This window comes from Schistocerca gregaria, chromosome 1, assembly GCF_023897955.1.
Source record: "Schistocerca gregaria isolate iqSchGreg1 chromosome 1, iqSchGreg1.2, whole genome shotgun sequence".
NCBI lineage: Eukaryota > Metazoa > Arthropoda > Insecta > Orthoptera > Acrididae > Schistocerca > Schistocerca gregaria.
The window spans coordinates 1,088,303,502-1,088,322,376 of NC_064920.1; the positions used below are offsets into that span (position 1 = coordinate 1,088,303,502).

Sequence of the window (18,875 nt, forward strand, 5' to 3'; positions counted from 1 at the left end):
AGATGATCCACACATATACTGTAAAAACTGTGTGTGGACCACTGCCATCATAATTCGGGTCTGGTGACCACTGCCTCTGAACTTAAGGAGTGACAACTGAATTGTGTTTAAAGCCTAAGTGTGACTTGGCGAACATTGCTCCAGTCAACACACTTAAATCTCAAAATTTTGAAAATCGCAGCCCTCAGTCGCGAACACAATTAATTTGTAACCTAGGTTTTAATGTCACAAGGGACACCTTCTTGGGACAAAATTTAAACTAAATGTTACAGCATAACATACCAAAAAATACGGAAGCTGCAGTCATACCTGACAGCATCAGATAGAATTAAAATAAACGCAACAGAGGTGCAAGCCACTAGGGGCTGCCATGTGTCCTCTGTTACAGTCAACACAAAACTGAAACATCATGTGACTTAGGCGCCACGGCAACTTTAAATAAATCGGGACTAATTCGCTCCATTCACATTGCGTATTAAAACAGATGGACATGCTGGTATTTAACAATTTTTTCTTTAAGTCTTTCTATTTAGATACAGCCTTAGATTCCTGGGCAGGCAAAAATCTTAAGGTTTTTAACACGGATGTCAATCAGCGACTGTTGTATAATACAAAATTTTGAAAAACACAGCCGTCAGTCGCGAACACAATTAATTTGTAACCTAGATTATTTTAATTCTGACTATCTGATGCTGTCAAGTATGACCGCAGCTTCCGTATTTTTTGGTACGTTATGCTGTAACATTTAGTTTTAATTTTGTCCGAAGAAGGTGTCCCTTGTGACACTAAAACCTAGGTAACAAATTAATTGTTCTCGCGACTGAGGGCTGTGTTTTTCAAAATTTTATGTTATACAACAGTCGCTGATTGACAGCAATGTTAAAAACCTTAACACTTAAAACTATTGACCGACAGAAGTCAATTATACTCAAAGCTAAAGTGTGACTTGGCGAACATTGCTCCGGTCAACACACTTAAAAAATAATTGATCGACATGGGTCAATATGTAATTAAAGATCTAGTCTAAATTATGGGAGGATGACGGGAAGAGGAGTGTTGGCAGTTTCTGACAATAAGCTGCGTCTGGTAAAGGCCACTACGCGACCATGGCGTACGTCCTACCAGTCATACAGGCGGGATGAGATTCTCCTCACTCGCCTCCGCATTGGGCACAGTCCCTTAACGGATGGTTTTTTACTCCGGCAGGAGGACCCCCCAATCTGCAGTGCTTGTGGCGTCCAGATTACTGTCCACCACATTTTACTTGACTGTCTTTTATTCTCTGACCAGAGGGCGGTGGTTTCTTTGCCACCGGATTTGCCCTCTATTTTGCAAGACGACGCAGCCGACTGTGGTTAAGGTCTTACGGTTTTGTGTCCTGTCCAATCTGTTGCCTCGGATTTTAGGGAGAGGGTTTTAATGTGCTGCTGGGTGACTGGCTCACCCAGGTTTTAGGTAAGAGGTCCGCCAGTCACGATTACCTCCTTGTTTCCCTTCGGTATCTGTTCTCTTTTCCTTGTGTTTCCTTTCCTTTTTTAGTGTGTTTCTTCTCCTCTTGTTTTGCCTCTGTATGTGAGCATTTGGAACTGCGTCAGGCCTGTGTCTTTTAGCCGTTCTCCTTTTTCGGTGTCCGTCTTCGTCCCTTCACCGCATGTGTTCCTGTTTCTAAGCGTTTGGGCGCTGATGACCACGCTGTTTAGCGCCCGTAAACCTCAAACACACACACACACACACACAGGATGACGGGAAAATGTTTATTATTAAATGTTGATTATTAAAATTAAAATTAATATTTATATAGTTGCTGACAGGGCCGCTAAATGTTAAAAATATTTAAGATCTCCAAGTAGCCAAACATAACCACTTCCAGTCAATGATAGGTTCAGTTTGACCAGAGGACCCAGTCCATTCTGTGTCAACATAGCCCACACCATTGTGGAGCCACCAGCAGCTTGTACAGTGCCTTTTGACAACTTTCGTCCAAGGCTTCACGCGGTCTGCGCCACACTCGAATCCTGCCACCAGCTCTTATCAACTGAAATCGGCACTCATCTGACCCGGTCACGGTTTTCCATTCGTCTAGGGTCCAACGATATGGCCGTGAGCCCAGGGGAGTCTGTCACTCGCATCGGTCGTCTGCTGCGTTGGCCCACTGACGCCACATTTCGCCGCACTGTCCTACCGGATACGTTCGTCGTACGTCCCACAGGTTATTTGACGCAGCATTGCTTGTCTGTTAGCACTGACAACTTCACGCAAACGCCGCTGCTCTCACTCGTCAAGAGAAAGCTGTCGACCACTGCGTTGTCCGTGGTGGGAGGTAATGCCTGAAATTTGGTATTCTTAGCAAAGTCTTCACATTGTGGATCTCGGAATATTGAATTCTCTAACGATTTCCGAAACAGAATGTCCCATGCGTCTAGCTGCAACTACCATTCCGCGTACAAAGGCTGTTAATTCTCGCCGTGCGGCCATAATCACACAGGAAACCTTTCCATTTGGATCACCTGAGTCCAAATGCCCTTCTGAAACTTGCGTACGCGGTACTACCGCCATCTGTATGTGTACATACAGGGTGTTTCAAAAATGACCGGTATATTTGAAACGGCAAAAAAAAGTAAACGAGCAGCGATAGAAATACACCGTTTGTTGCAATATGCTTGGGACAACAGTACATTTTCAGACGGACAAACTTTCGAAATTACAGTAGTTACAATTTTCAACAACAGATGGCGCTCCAAGTGATGTGAAAGATATAGAAGGCAACGCAGTCTGTGGGTGCGCCATTCTGTACGTCGTCTTTCTGCTGTAAGCGTGTGCTGTTCACAACGTGCAAGTGTGCTGTGGACAACATGGTTTATTCCTTAGAACAGAGGATTTTTCTGGTGTTGGAATTCCACCGCCTAGAACACAGTGTTGTTGCAACAAGACGAAGTTTTCAACGGAGGTTTAATGTAACCAAAGGACCGAAAAGCGATACAATAAAGGACCCGTTTGAAAAATTTCAACGGACTGGGAACGTGACGGATGAACGTGCTGGAAAGGTAGGCCGACCGCGTACGGCAACCACAGAGGGCAACGCGCAGCTAGTGCAGTAGGTGATCCAACATCGGCCTCGGGTTTCCGTTTGCCGTGTTGGAGCTGCGGTCCAAATGACGCCAATGTCCACGTATCGTCTCATGCGCCAGAGTTTACACCTCTATCCATACAAAATTGAAACGTGGCAACCCCTCAGCGCCGCTACCATTGCTGCACGAGAGACATTCGCTAACGATATAGTGCACAGGGTTGATGATGGCGATATGCATGTGGGCAGCATTTGGTTTACTGACGAAGCTTATTTTTACCTGGACGGCTTCGTCAATAAACAGAACTGGCGCATATGGGAAACCGAAAAGCTCCATGTTGCAGTCCCATCGTCCCTGCATCCTCAAAAAGTACTGGTCTGGGCCGCCATTTCTTCCAAAGGAATCATTGGCCCATTTTTCAGATCCGAAACGATTACTGCATCACGCTATCTGGACATTCTTCGTGAATTTGTGGCGGCACAAACTGCCTTAGACGACACTGCGAACACCTCGTGGTTTATGCAAGATGGTGCCCGGTCACATCGCACGGCCGACGTCTTTAATTTCCTGAATGAATATTTCGATGATCGTGTGATTGCTTTGGGCTATCCGAAACATACAGGAGGCGGCGTGGATTGGCCTCCCTATTCGCCAGACATCAACCCCTGTGACTTCTTTCTGTGGGGACACTTGAAAGACCAGATGTACCGCCAGAATCCAGAAACAATTGAACAGCTGAAGCAGTACATCTCATCTGCATGTGAAGCCATTCCGCCAGACACGTTGTCAAAGGTTTCGGGTAATTTCATTCAGAGACTACGCCATATTATTGCTACGCATGGTGGATATGTGGAAAATATCGTACTATAGAGTTTCCCAGACTGCAGCGCCATCTGTTGTTGACAATTGTAACTACTGTAATTTCGAAAGTTTGTCTGTCTGAAAATGTACTGTTGTCCCAAGCATATTGCAACAAACGGTGTATTTCTATCGCTGCTCGTTTAGTTTGTATTGCCGTTTGAAATATACCGGCCATTTTTGAAACACCGTGTACATATCCTGTCCGCACCTCGTGGTCTCGCTTCCCGAGAACGGGGACCCGGTTCGGCGGCCCGGTTCTTTCCGTCCCTTTGCGACGAACCTGCACCTGCCTGTGAACATTGTCTCGGCATATAATCAGTAGGGAAGCCGAGCAAAACCTACCGTACTTCGACGTGAACCAGGCTGCAATTAAAGTCACTAATCTACGTTCGGAAGAAAGTTTTCACACGAAATGAAAGGTTGGAAATTTTGTCCTTAATTAATATATTCTGAAACTTAATTTGGTTGGTTGGTTTGGGGAAGGAGACCAGACAGCGTGGTCATCGGTCTCATTGGATTAGGGAAGGATGGGGAAGGAAGTCGGCCGTGCCCTTTCAGAGGAACCATCCCGGCATTCGCCTAGAGTGATTTAGGGAAATCACGGAAAACCTAAATCAGGATGGCCGGACGCGGGATTGAACCGTCGTCCTTCCGAGAAGCTTAAGTGAACAAGTATCACTGCCAAGCCCATGCTAGTCTCAACACAGTTACTCACAATCCCTTTCACTCACATTAGCAAGTTTATGGTGTTGCATTTCCCGAAAACGTAATAGCTAAAAAAATACGGATTGTTTTTGATTGAGAATGCTCGCCAAATATTAAGTCTGTCGGTACCTAATTCAGTCACAGTTTTTAGTCACCGACTGCTCAATACGCCACGCTTAATTTATGTCTTTTTCTCGTCACAAAATTCATTAAAAAATCCCGAAATTTCTACACACCCATCAGAATAATTATGCTGTCACTTTACAACACTTTTGATGCACGAAACACTGCTAGATCCGGCAACTTATCATTCCCATCGGAACTACTACTACACAGGTCCGAACTGTTTCATGGCTATGTATGCTCCGACTCCTCTCTAGAATACTCTGTCTTCTCTTCCAGCAGAAAAAGGCGCGCGAAGAAATTGCTTTACCATTGGACCGTTTACTCAAGAGCCAATAGCAAAACAACACTCTCCCGCGTCAGTCCGAGCTTTTCATCAATAATCAAAAAGTTATTTACTATTGTTATTTATACCTGAATTAACTTTCCCTTTACCATAAACATACTTTACAAATGTATTCCACAAAACTTCCCCTTTGTCCACATTCAATCTTCTTCGAAATGTTCCCACACTAAATCCCACTACATACCTCGTTAAACAATTATCTTCATATTAACCTTAAACCACACTCACGCATCATTATTACCGCTAGAACACATTTATAACATTTTACCTACACAAATTGTTCAAATGGCGCTGAGTACTATGCGACTTAACTTCTGAGGTCACCAGTCACCTGGAACTAAGAACTAATTAAACCTAACTAACCTAAGGGCAGCATACACACCCATGCCCGACGTAGCGGACCCCTGCGGACGTAGCGGTCGTTCGGCTCCAGACTGTAGCGCCTAGAACCGCACGGCCACTCCGGCCGGCTTCGCCTACACAAAAAGACATAATAACACTTTATGAAAATACTAGAACAGTTTATGAAAAATATTCTATTACTTTAGTGCACTCTAGTGGGCACAATCGAAACTAAATCAGTCCCCTATCCAATATTGTCCTCTATCGGCTGATACGTAAACTACGTGCGCGTCCAGTCTCTGTGACACTTTTCCCACTTAAACGCCTCCAAGGCTGGATCGGTATACGACGCTACACCTCACCGGGTTCGATTCCCGGCGGGGTCAGGGATTTTCACCTGCCTCAAGATGACTTGGTGTTTGTACTGTCATCATCATTTCATCATCGTTCATCAAAGTGGCGAGACTGGACTGAGCAAAGATTGGGAATTTGTACGGGCGCTGATAACCGCGCAGTTGAGCGCCCCGCAAACCAAACATCATCATCATCAGTTCTGCCACCTCCTTATAATTGCCACGGCAGCCCTTCCCTGGGTTGTTGAGCAAAAACTGAGACGCAGTTCGGGTACATTAAGCGTAACTTCGATTTGCAGCTTACGGTCCAAATGGCTTCACTCTGTGGCAAGAGCAGCCTGACGCCTCCGATCGGGCTATCGAACGCTAATTGACTTCTGGCTGCAGAAATTCTTGATATGTATTCTAACTGTTCGAGAGTATGGGGGTTTAGTTCTGCGGAACGAGGAAGGCAGTCAGCTATCCTTTCACGGAAAACATTTGGTAATGCTGTCATGGACGCATTGATGCTGTGCGCTGTTGCATTATGCTGCACAGAATGGAGTGCCCCCTACACTGCTCAATAACATCGTGTAATAACATTGTGGTTTGGTATGATGGACGATGAAGACACTGCTGCTGTGCTAATTGCTCTACTTTATTGCAAACAGAAAAGAAATATGGATGAATAATTGCTTCAAGGAGCGTCAGGTGTTTATGTGTTGATGGTCCACCATTTAATATATTATCGGAAACGGTCGTCCCCTTACAAAGGCATGTGTCCTGTCCCTCTTACCTAAAAGCTGGATTTCAATATATGCATAAAAAGATACACATACCGTTCTGGAAGTCATTTCCCTTGATTCTGCTAAAGCTTTCGTTTAGTCGAATGCAGCGTTGTGTGGCTGATCGCAGCGAGACAAAACTAAGGCTCCAGCAATTGCAGTACAATTTATGTTTGTTTTAAGGTTTTAAGTATCAAAATAATTACCTATAACAAATATTGAGTACATAAGAGTCACTTCTTTGTGATATAATAAGCTTTTTGTGTAGCCAATAAAATTTAGTTCTTTTGGTTTGTTACGTCTCGAAAGTGCCCTACCCCAACCTACTCATATCCTAATGATCAAAAACAAAATATTGCAATGACATATGAAATTGCACCAAGTTAGTACTTACCTATTACGTTACAATACTTTGCTACTGGCAGTTCTGTCAACTGAAATTTACAAGTGCAGTTTCACCTTACAATATTTGAAACATAGTTGTGGAGACGTGTCACACAATAATACATACATCAAAGGGTTATATTCGGGTAAGTCATGTATATGTGCACATAAATATCGAAATATATATTCATAGCTTCGCGTTAATTAAGTTTTTAAAAACATTTTCCTTCGTGGCTGTAACGTAGCATCCAAGTGATAATTCATACCATTCATTCCTAGTGTTTCTATTTTTGTATCTATTTGCTCTAAAATATTTCTATACACTCTAATAATAATGCTCTTTCGTCCACTTTCGAACACGTTTCGAATACAACAACAACAACAATGATATCTACACTACTGGCCATTAAAATTGCTACAGACGCGAAATTTAACCGACAGGAGGAAGATGCTGTGATGTGCAAATGATTAGCTTTTCAGAGCATTCACACAAGGCTGGCGCCGGTGACGACACCTACAACGTGCTGACAGAGAAAAAAAATCCAACCGTTTTCTCATACACAAACAAAATTGACCGGCGTTGCCTGGTGAAACGTTGTGATGCCTCGTGTAAGGAGGAGAAATGCGTACCATCACGTTTCCGACTTTGATAAAGACCGGATTGTAGCCGATCGCGATTGCGGTTTATGGTATCGCGACATTGCTGCTCGCGTTGGTAGAGATCCAATGACTGTTAGCAAAATATGGAATCGGTGGGTTCAGGAGGGTAATACGGAACGCCGTGCTGGATCCCAACGTCCTCGTATCACTAGCAGCCGAGATGACAGGCATCGTATACCCATGGCTGTAACGGATCGTGCAGCCACGTCTCGATCCCTGAGTCATCAGATGGGGACGTTTGCAAAACAACAACCATCTGCACGAACAGTTCGTCGACGGTTGCAGCAGAATGGACTATCAGTTCGGACACCATGGCTGCGGTTACCGTTGACACTCTATCACAGACAGGAGCGCCTGCGATGGTGTACTCGACGACGAACCTGGGTGTACGAATGACAAAACGTCATTTTTTTCGGATGAATCCAGGTTCTGTTTACAGCATCATGAGGGTCGCATCCGTGTTTGGCGACATCCCGCTGAACGCACATTGGAAGCGTGTATTCGTCATCGCCATACTGGCGTATCACCCGGCGTGATGGTATAGGGTGCCATTGGTTACACGTCTCGGTCACCTCTTGTTCGCACTGACGGCACTTTGAACAGTGGACGTTACATTTCAGGTGTGTTACGACCCGTGGCTCTACCCTTCATTCGATCCCTGCGAAACCCTACATTTAAGCAGGATAATTCACGACCGCAATTTGCAGTCCTGTACGGGCCTTTCTGGATACAGAAAATGTTCGACTGCTGCCCTAGCCAGCACATTCTCCAGATCTCTCACCAATTGAAAACGTCTGATCAATGATGGCCGAGCAAGTGGCTCATCACAATACGCCAGTCACTACTGTTGATGAACTGCGGTATCGTGTTGAAGCTGCATGGGCAGCTGAAACTGTACACGGCATCCGAGCTCTGTTTGACTCAATGCCCAGGCATATCAAGGCAGTTATTACGGCCAGAGGTGACTGTTCTGGGTACTGATTTCTCAGGATCTATGCACCCAAATTGCGTGAAAATGTAATCACATGTCAGTTCTAGTATAATATATTTGTCCAATGAATACCCGTTTATCATCGGCATTTCTTCTTGGTGTAGCAATTTTAATGGCCAGTAGTGTATTGAGAGACTGTAGCACGCAAGAGAATGACAAAGATATTGTCAATACTGCCCCCACAACCAGAAGTCACACGGTTTAACATCAGGTGATCTGGATGGTGATTGGATGGCCAGGCTGTAAGGAAATGACGGCTGATAATTCTAGCATTCCCGAAATGCCTCTGCAGCAGCCGCTGTGCTACTTGCGGAGGAGCGCCATCTTGCATTAAAATGAACCTACGCACACACCCACGCTGTTGAAGGGTTAGAATGGCGTTGGTGTGCAAAAGACCCTCGCAGTGTTTACCAGAGCCTGTCAAATTACGGCTCTACGAAAACCGGTGCCTCCCTCTCGCACCACACAGTCACCTTCGCAGAATGAAGTGGTACCGGTTGACGTGCGTGCGAATTTTACGTTGCCATATTCGGCAGTTCTGCGTACTGGCATGCCCTTGGAGATGGAAATAGTCCTCGTCTGTTTACAGAATGTTCCTAGGCCATTTTTTGTTCGTTTCCATGCGAGCAAGAAATTCCAAAGCATGCGGCAGATGAGCAGGAAGGAACTCCTGAACTTGGGTGATTTTGTGTGGATTGCAATGCAGGATGTTTCGTAGGATTTTACTCAATGTTCTTGCAGAGATGTCCAGCCTTCGGGCAATTCCCCGTGCACTGCCTGTTTCCACACCACCGTTTGTCCCTCCTGCAGTGCTGTGGCCACATATTCAACAGATGTCGGGTCAACTGATTTCCTCCCTCTGCCACACTGCATTTCAAAAGACCCTGTTGTAAGTAGGCTGTTTAGGCTTTTATGTTGGTAACGCCATGTAGTGCTCTGTATGAAAATCGCTGACTGCATTGTGTGCAGTCTGTGGCTGGTTGGTCTCATTGTTGGATTATTCGCTTATGTAGTGTTGGGCAGTTGGATGTGAACAGCGCGTAGCTTTGTGTAGTTGGAGGTGAGCCGCCAGCAGTGGTGGATGTGGGGAGAGAGATGGCAGAATTTCGAGAGGGACGATCTGGACGTTTGTTCGTCAGAAAAAGGAAATTTGTTTAATAGGATGTCACAAAATATATTTTATGACTTTTGAACGCTATTAAGGTAAATATATTGTTTGTTCTCTGTCAAAATCTTTCATTTGCTAACTATGCCTACCAGTAGTTAGTGCCTTCAGTAGTTAGAATCTTTTATTTAGCTGGCAGTAGTGGCGCTCGCTGTATTGCAGTAGTTCGAGTAACGAAGATAATTGTGAGGTAAGTGTTTCATGAAAAGTATAGGTTATTGTTAGTCGGGGCCATTCTTTTCTAGGGATTACTGAAAGTCAGATTGCGTTGCGCTAAAACTATTGTGTGTCTGTTAAGTGATGATCATAGTAAGTGAAGAGAGAACTGTCTGAGCCAGCACTGTCATTCATAATTTTTCGAAGGGGACGTTTCACTGTCTTTTGGAATTTTGTAGCTTTTTCTCCAGACGCATCGTCGACATTGGACCAATTCCCTTTTTTCATACCTATGAGAGTCCGGAACTTCTGCAGGGCTACTGGTGCACAGTCACCGCTCTTGTAAAAGAGCTTTAGCAGCAGCGCGTAAACCTCCATGGAGACATGTTGGTCCTCTCGGACGCAAACTGAGGAACAGCCGTTTTAACATCTGAGGTCATCAGTCCCCTAGAACTTAGAACTACTTAAACCTAACTAACCTAAGAACATCACACACATCCATGCCCGAGGCAGGACCGTAGCGGTCGCGCGATTCCAGACTGAAGCGCCTAGAACCGCTCGGCCACGCCGGCCGGAACTTACAGCAACATCTATTGTTTTGTTCCATGACGTTTTCCTCTGTATCAATAAAATGCTGTTTAAAAGTTGACGTCACTCTGAGCAGTAGTACTCTTTTTACAGCATTTTGAAACTGGGACTTTAATTTCGGACACACGGTACACAAATTATTTGGCGGACAGAGTGTGCAGCAATGTGCGGCTGTGTGCTGATGCTGTGGTGTACCGGAAGGTGTCGTGTTGGAGTGAATGTAGGAGGAAACGAGACAAGTTAGACAAAATTTCTAGTTGTGTGGTGAATGGCAAGTAGCTGTGAACGTAGAAAAATGTAAGTTACTGTACATGAACAGGAAAAGCAAAACCGTAAAGCTCGAATACAACATTAGCAGTGTCCTGCTTGACACAGTCACGTCGTTTAATTATCTGGACGTAGGGCTGCAGAGCGATATGAAATGGAATGAGAAATGGTACGATCATGTGAAGATTGTGACAGGTAAGGCGAATGTTCGAATTAAGTTTTTTCGAAGAATTTTGGGAAAGTGTGGTCCATCTGCAAAAGAGACCGCATATAGGATGCTAGTACGACCTATTCTCGAGTACTGGTCGAGTGTTTGGGTTCCGCACTAGGTAGGATTAAATGGAAAGACGTTGAATCAATTCACAGATGGGCTGCTAGATTTGTTACCGCCAGGTTCAGACAACACGCATGTTTTACCGAAATGTCTCAGGAAGTCAAATGGGAATCCCTGGAGGGAAGGAGACGTTCTTTTAGAGGAACACTACTAAGAAAATTTAGAGAACTGGTATTTGAAGGTGACTGCAGAACGATTCTACTGTGTCAACGTATTGGATGGTTATAGTTAAACTTTCCCTATTTAACACGTTATAACACGGAAACCAATTACGTCAAGTACCAAACTTGGTAGTATTAATTTGAACGGCATAGGGAAGAGAAATAATGCTGAATCAGTTCAATTCTTCGGTCCGGAACCGCGCTGCTGCTACAGTCGCAAGTTCCAATCCTGTCTCAGGCATGGATGTGTGTGATGTCCTTACGTTAGTTAGGTTTAAGTAGTTCTAGGTCTAGGGGACTGATGACCTCAGATGTTAAGTCCCACAGTGCTTAGAGCCATTTGAACCATTTTTCAGATCAATTGAAACGCTTTTAATGTGCTGCTACTATACATCATAGCACTATATACCGGTACCATTACTGCTACAAAAGGGGCTCAGTATGGCGCCCATCAGGGTCCAGAAGAGTCTGAATGCACAGGATTGCATTGTGCACAGCAGAATGAAGCATGTTAGTAGGTATGCTGACTACCTCTCTTGATATGCTGCGATTCAGATCAGCACATGCATGAATGATCCCCTGGTAAACCCTATCCTTCATGTAGCCGCACAAGCGGAAATCACAGGAGTGAGACAAGGTGATCGTGCCGGCTAAGCATTTGGAAACGATCCGCTGATAATTCGACCATTTCCAAACGTGTTCTGGAGAAGCAAGTGAAATTTACGAGCGATGTGCGGTGGAGCCCCATCTTGCGAGAAAACTGTCGAGTTCAATGGGTCTCTCTCCTGTAGGGCGGGTATGAAATGCTGGCGAAGCATATCGCACTAACGCTGGCCAGTCGCACTTCACGTCTTTGGTCCTTGAGCACCATCCTGTTCAAAAAAAAGAATGGGCCAATGGTGAATGTAGCCGTGAAGCCACACATACGGTGATACGTTCACCGTACAGAGGAACTTCATGCAGAGTGACTGGAGGTGAAGATCCGTACACTTGGGAATTCTGTGTGTCCACCTCGCCCACCAGTGGAAAATGAGCTTCGTCTGTCCGTAGGATGGTCCAGGGCCAGCCCTCGTCAACTTCAATCCTTGCAAGAAAGTGGAGAGCCAAGTCAACACATCGTTGTGCGTCCTGTGGTGCAAGCTACTGTACGATATGGATCTTGTACGGATACCATTTGAGAATGGTTCGAAGCACCTTCCATACAGTGGACCAAAGGATATTCAATTGTTGTGACACAGCGCACCCACTGCCTGGCGATCGGGAACTGCGCGCAGCGTTGTCTGCGGCAGCAACGGCCGTTTTATCAACCACTTATGGTGCTTCCCGGAGCGACGCCCAAGTCTCCAGCTGATTCGAACTTCTTAATCGTGCTCCGCATGGCAGATGGAGAAATCCTTTCAGCCGGCGATATTCTCCAAGTGCTGCTGCAGCATTACAGTTGTTTTGGTAATAGAGCTTCACCAATGATGCCCTGCTCCTTTGGTCCAAGTTCGTGTTGACACGTCAACAAGTGCACTGCGACCGGTCAGGTGTGTGAGACTATGGATGCCTGATCACGCCACCTGGTGGCCAGAGTTGGAACTGTGACGCATGAAAATCATACACCCCACACTCTGGACATCAATGCTACCATGTTTGTTACTCTTACGGTAATTAGTTTCCATGTTATAACGTGTTAAATAGGGAAAGTTTAATTATAACCACCCGGTACATTTCGCGTAAGGACCACGAAGACAGTATACAAGAAATTGGGGCTCACATGGAGGCAAATAGATAGCCGTATTTCCGTCGCTCGATTTATTTATGTAGAGTGTGGCTCATAACATACAGTAACAATTACAGAAACAACACGATTGAAAAAAAAATCACTTATGTGTAAACAGAACAGTTTGTATATAAAGACACCACCAATTGTAAATTTACACTCACAGAAGAGCAATCACAAACAAACGTCCAGCTTAGATAATAAATAGTCGATTGCCTCTTGGGTCGCCATTAGGAAATCCTGTGGGTCACCCTCGTATGCCCTTAGTGGGCATTCCTGCACGATGTGTTTGAGGGTATGTCTCTCAGCGCCACAGTCGCAAACGGCCGAAGGAAGTTTACCCCATCTGTGTAAGGAGTCGGCGCATCTCCCACAGTTGGTTCTGATGCGATTAAGAGTTGACCAAACTTTGCGAGGGCAATCAAATCCTTTTGGTTTACTAAAGATGCATGGCATACTGTGGCAGTTTACTGCTCTTCTGTTCTCCCATTCCTCTTTCCATCGCTCATTTATTTTAAAGTTGGTTCGGTGCAGCGCCTGTGCGGTCTTTAGTGGAGGATGCCTAGACCGGAGTCTGTTTCTTTGGATGTCGTGAGTATCTTCATGGATTTGTAATTGAGGGTTGGTCATGATTTTTTGAAATTCTCTAACCAGAGCGTGTTCTCGCCGTTGGTTAGGAGGGGCTATGTTACTGAGAACGGGCAGCCACACTGTAGGAGTTGGCCTGATTGTGCCTGATATAATACGCATTGTTGTATTAAGTTGGCTATCTACCATGTGTGTGTGTTTCCAGTTGAGCCACACTGGGGCACAGTATTCTGCAACTGGATACACCAAGCCAAGTGCAGATGTTCTTAAGGTAGATGCTGTGGAGCCCCAAGTGGTGCCACAGAGCTTCTGCAATATGTTTTTGCGTGTTTTAAGTTTCGCTGCAGTTTTCGTCAGGTGTACTTTGAATGTTAGTGTCCTATCTAGGGTAACCCCAAGGTACTTTGGGTGTTTGTTGTGATTTAGTATTTTCCCGTCTAGATATACATGTAGTTCTCTGTTGGCCATTTTGTTGTTCAAATGGAAGGCAGATACTTCCGTCTTTGTAGCACTAGGTTGTAGCCTCCATTTTCTAAAGAACTCGCTGAGAATTCCTAGGTCACTCGTAAGGATATCTTCGGCACTTCCTATATTTCTGTGGGCTGTTGCCAGAGCCCAGTCGCCAGCATAACCAAATTTGCGCGATCTGGTTACAGGAGTGTCAGCGATGTAAAGGCTGTAAAGGCTGAGAAGAAGGGGCGCAAGAACAGAGCCTTGTGGGAGTCCATTATTGAATTTTATGTTTACTTCTCTCATTCCTCATTGTTACTTGGAAGGTTCTATTTGACAACATATCGTCAACGAGGTTGGTTATCTCCTTGCAGGGGACGGCACAGATTAACATGTACATGAGTCCCTGTTTCCAAACTGTATCATAGGCTGCTGTTAGGTCTATGAATGCTGCAGCTACGTTATGTTTCTTATGCAACCCCGCCTCTATACATGTTGTCAGTGATAGGACTTGATCTGTACAGCAGAATTAGGGACGGAATCCTGCTTGTTCGATAGCGATTTTTTTGAGTATAGTTTGGCCTGTTCTCTTGAGGAGCAGTCTTTCTAGTAATTTATAGACCATACTGAGGAGGGCAAAGGGGCGGTAACTCTCTGGTCTATCACCTGGTTTACCAGGTTTCAGGACTGCGATGATCTTTGCTCGTTTAAGTGAGGGAGGAATGTTACCTAATTGGAGAATATCCGTAAGGAACTTAGCCAGCCATCGTTTTGTGTAGGCACCGACATGTATGAGGAACTCATTTGCGAGTGGAACAGGTAAGGAAATGACTACGAATGGTAAAGGGTACCCTCCTCCATGCACCGTACTGTGGCTTGCTGACTGTTTATGTAGATGTGTATGTATAAGAGCAATTACATTCGAACTTTGTAATCTGTCAGTGCGGCTTTCGACTCTGAACAAAATTACGCTGTCCTTTCCCCCGTAGCTCCTACTCAGAAGTAATTAAGTCCGTTGATTCAACGGCACTCGGACGCTCCTGAGGCAGAAGTCCTTTTTAAATTGGCGTGTCCTTCCAAAGGCTGCCCGGCAGAAGGGCTCCGTCAGTTATATCGACTGTTATTCGCGGAAGAGCTCACTCGCACGACCGACGAAATTCATTGACGATTCATACAGATTGCTTCATAAATATAGCCCACAAAATGGATGCCCGCCAGCGACTTTTCATTCTATTTCTGTCGGCGAAAGGACGGGCAGACCTTTTTGATGTCTTTGTGATGCCTGCGGCCGCGGCGGCGTGTTGGGATATGGGACGAGGTCGCAGTTACAGAACGTATGAAACCGTCATCGCTATAGGCGTCCTGGCATTTGTCTGTAACACCGAGCGGAGTGAGGCTTCAGGGATTAATGTCCGCTTTGTATAACGGCACACTGGACGAGACTGCAAAAATCTGCAGCGTTCTTCCACGCATATTCCCAAAAAGCCATCCAGAATACAGAATAAATGGCGTTGCTGCGTAGACATTTCATTAAGCAAGCCGTCGATGTTTGCTTTAACTGACCTGTCCGTTCTTGATAGGATATTTTATGCATTACATGTGAAATACACACCACACGTGTCCAATATTCTACAACGCGAAAAATACGACCCGCCCCCCCCCCCTCCCCCACCTTGTTCTTTTTTAATTTTTTTTTAAAGATCGAACTCTCGTGTTTAAAACGGAGCGGGTAATTTGTGTTGTCTCCTGCCTATTCGTCGAATATGGGGTGCTTAGAAAACCTGCACTCTCGGATCGCTAGACAAAATTTCAAGCAAATCGTATTAGTGAATTTTACACTCCTGGAAATTGAAATAAGAACACCGTGAATTCATTGTCCCAGGAAGGGGAAACTTGATTGACACATTCCTGGGGTCAGATACATCACATGATCACACTGACAGAACCACAGGCACATAGACACAGGCAACAGAGCATGCACAATGTCGGCACTAGTACAGTGTATATCCACCTTTCGCAGCAATGCAGGCTGCTATTCTCCCATGGAGACGACCGTAGAGATGCTGGATGTAGTCCTGTGGAACGGCTTGCCATGCCATTTCCACCTGGCGCCTCAGTTGGACCAGCGTTCGTGCTGGACGTGCAGACCGCGTGAGACGACGCTTCATCCATTCCCAAACATGCTCAATGGGGGACAGATCCGGAGATCTTGCTGACCAGGGTAGTTGACTTACATCTTCTAGAGCACGTTGGGTGGCACGGGATACATGCGGACGTGCATTGTCCTGTTGGAACAGCAAGTTCCCTTGCCGGTCTAGGAATGGTAGAACGATGGGTTCGATGACGGTTTGGATGTAGCGTGCACTATTCAGTGTCCCCTCGACGATCACCAGAGGTGTACGGCCAGTATAGGAGATCGCAACCCACACCATGATGCCGGGTGTTGGCCCTGTGTGCCTCGGTCGTATGCAGTCCTGATTGTGGCGCTCACCTGCACGGAACCAAACACGCATACGACCATCATTGGCACCAAGGCAGAAGCGACTCTCATCGCTGAAGACGACACGTCTCCATTCGTCCCTCCATTCACGCCTGTCGCGACACCACTGGAGGCGGGCTGCACGATGTTGGGGCGTGAGCGGAAGACGGCCTAACGGTGTGCGGGACCGTAGCCCAGCTTCATGGAGACGGTTTCGAATGGTCCTCGCCGATATCCCAGGAGCAACAGTGTCCCTAATTTGCTGGGAAGTGGCGGTGCGGTCCCCTACGGCACTGCGTAGGATCCTACGGTCTTCGCGTGCATCCGTGCGTCGCTGCGGTCCGGTCCCAGGTCGACGGGCACGTGCACCTTCCGCCGACCACTGGCGACAACATTGATGTACTGTGGAGACCTCATGCCCCACGTGTTGAGCAATTCGGCGGTACGTCCACCCGGCCTCCCGCATGCCCACTATACGCCCTCGCTCAAAGTCCGTCAACTGCACATACGGTTCACGTCCACGCTGTCGCGGCATGCTACCAGTGTTAAAGACTTCGATGGAGCTCCGAATGTCACGGCAAACTGGCTGACACTGACGGCGACGGTGCACAAATGCTGCGCAGCTAGCGCCATTCGACGGCCAACACCGCGGTTCCTGGTGTGTCCGCAGTGCCGTGCGTGTGATCATTGCTTGTACAGCCCTCTTGCAGTGTCCGGAGCAAGTATGGTGGGTCTGACACACCGGTGTCAATGTGTTCTTTTTTCCATTTCCAGGAGTGTATATACAGAAAATAAATGACAATGCTTAACTTTGCGAAATTAGAAGGAGGTGTCGCAAGCAAAGGGCAACAGACATATCAGGAATCTTCAGCATATACAACTCCTAACACAAGCGAAACAATATAGTTCCCAAGTCGCTGCTATAGAGCTCGTAGAACGGCTGGTCTTCAAGTCGGCCGCGACCAAGCTGCGCGGCGCTTATGTCCTCTTCGCCTAGAGGCCGCTGCTGTCTGATTGTCGTTAGAGAGTCTGTATACAGAGAGAGTGGCCATAGGTGAAGTTGCTCGTGATTGGTTGATTAGCTTTGGCGCCATTTTTCTGCCAAACGTCTCCTTCGCTTCGTATGTTCGCCGTGCTTTTGAGTTCAATTGGAGTTCAGAGGACTTTTGGATACGATTAAAAGGTATTTGAATTATTGAGAGACTTGTTATGCGTTGTGCATGCATATTCGATTTAGTTGAATATCGTTTTTGGCACGTAATTAGCGTTTGCGATCTCAAATACGAGTTGAAATAACGAAGCGTTTTGTGATTTCTTTAACAGTTCGTGCATACTGGTAGCATCACAAGCTTTTCTGAATCTAATATCTGACAGCCCTTACTGGAAACGGTAGGTTCTTGTAATTGTTGTGCATTTTCATTCGACTTTATAGCATCAAACTTTATTTCGTTCCGAATCAGAACATTAGGCATTATTTTGGTTTCAGTATTATTGCCTGACTGTTGACGCAGGCAAGTTGAAAGCACGTTTTCTGCAGTTGTCGTGGTTGCTGAAACATTATTCAAAGTAAATAATTGTAGGTACTCTTGAATATAGGTTTTAATAGGCCTACTTACTGTGGGGTAGAAGGGATACGGTAGTTTTCTTGTTATATTTGGACGTTATTACAGTACCCTACATGTAACATTACTTGACTTTTGTAATCTTTTTCGTTTGGTATCTACAAGAGGTATTCGGTATATACAGGGTGTTACAAAAAGGTACGGCCAAACTTTCAGGAAAAATTTCTCACACACAAATAAAGAAAAGATGTTATGTGGACATGTGTCCGGAAACGCTTAATTTCCATGTTAGAGTTCATTTTAGATTCGTCAGTATGTACTGTACTTCCTCGATTCACCGCCAGTTGAAGGAAGGTAATGTTGACTTTGGTGCTTGTGTTGACATGCGACTCATTGCTCTACAGTAGGCATCAAGCTCATCAGTACGTAGCATCAACACGTTAGTGTTCATCACGAACATGGTTTTTCAGTCAGTGCTATGTTTACTAATGCGGAGTTGGCAGATGCCCATTTGATGTATGGATTAGCACGGGGCAATAGCCCTGGCGCGGTACGTCCATATGTCAGCATCACCCGATTTAATTCGACTACATTCCATTATCCTCGTTTTGCTTTTGTTGATGTTCATCTTATATCCTCCTTTCAAGACACTGTCCATTCCGTTCATCTACATATTTGTTCATATATTTCAACACTGTGTGTAACAAAGTTCGCCCTGTAGTTTCATCCGAATTGTGAGAAAACTTGCAGTTCTGTCCCTAAG

General features: G+C 45.6%; 1 protein-coding gene across 2 annotated transcripts in view; it reads right to left on the bottom strand.

The window, feature by feature from the left end:
• LOC126281968 (inorganic pyrophosphatase) overlaps nucleotides 1–18,875 on the bottom strand; it is a 132,712-nt gene that overhangs the window by 89,138 nt on the left and 24,699 nt on the right. Inside the window, exon 2 of one of the 2 annotated variants that reach the window (XM_049981355.1) lies at nucleotides 5,486–5,579. The exons of the other annotated variant lie outside the window; for it this stretch is intronic. Coding sequence (XP_049837312.1) covers nucleotides 5,486–5,489 — 4 coding nt within the window. The 5' untranslated portion in view covers nucleotides 5,490–5,579. The remainder of the gene's footprint in view (nucleotides 1–5,485; nucleotides 5,580–18,875) is intronic. 2 annotated transcript variants of the gene reach the window in all.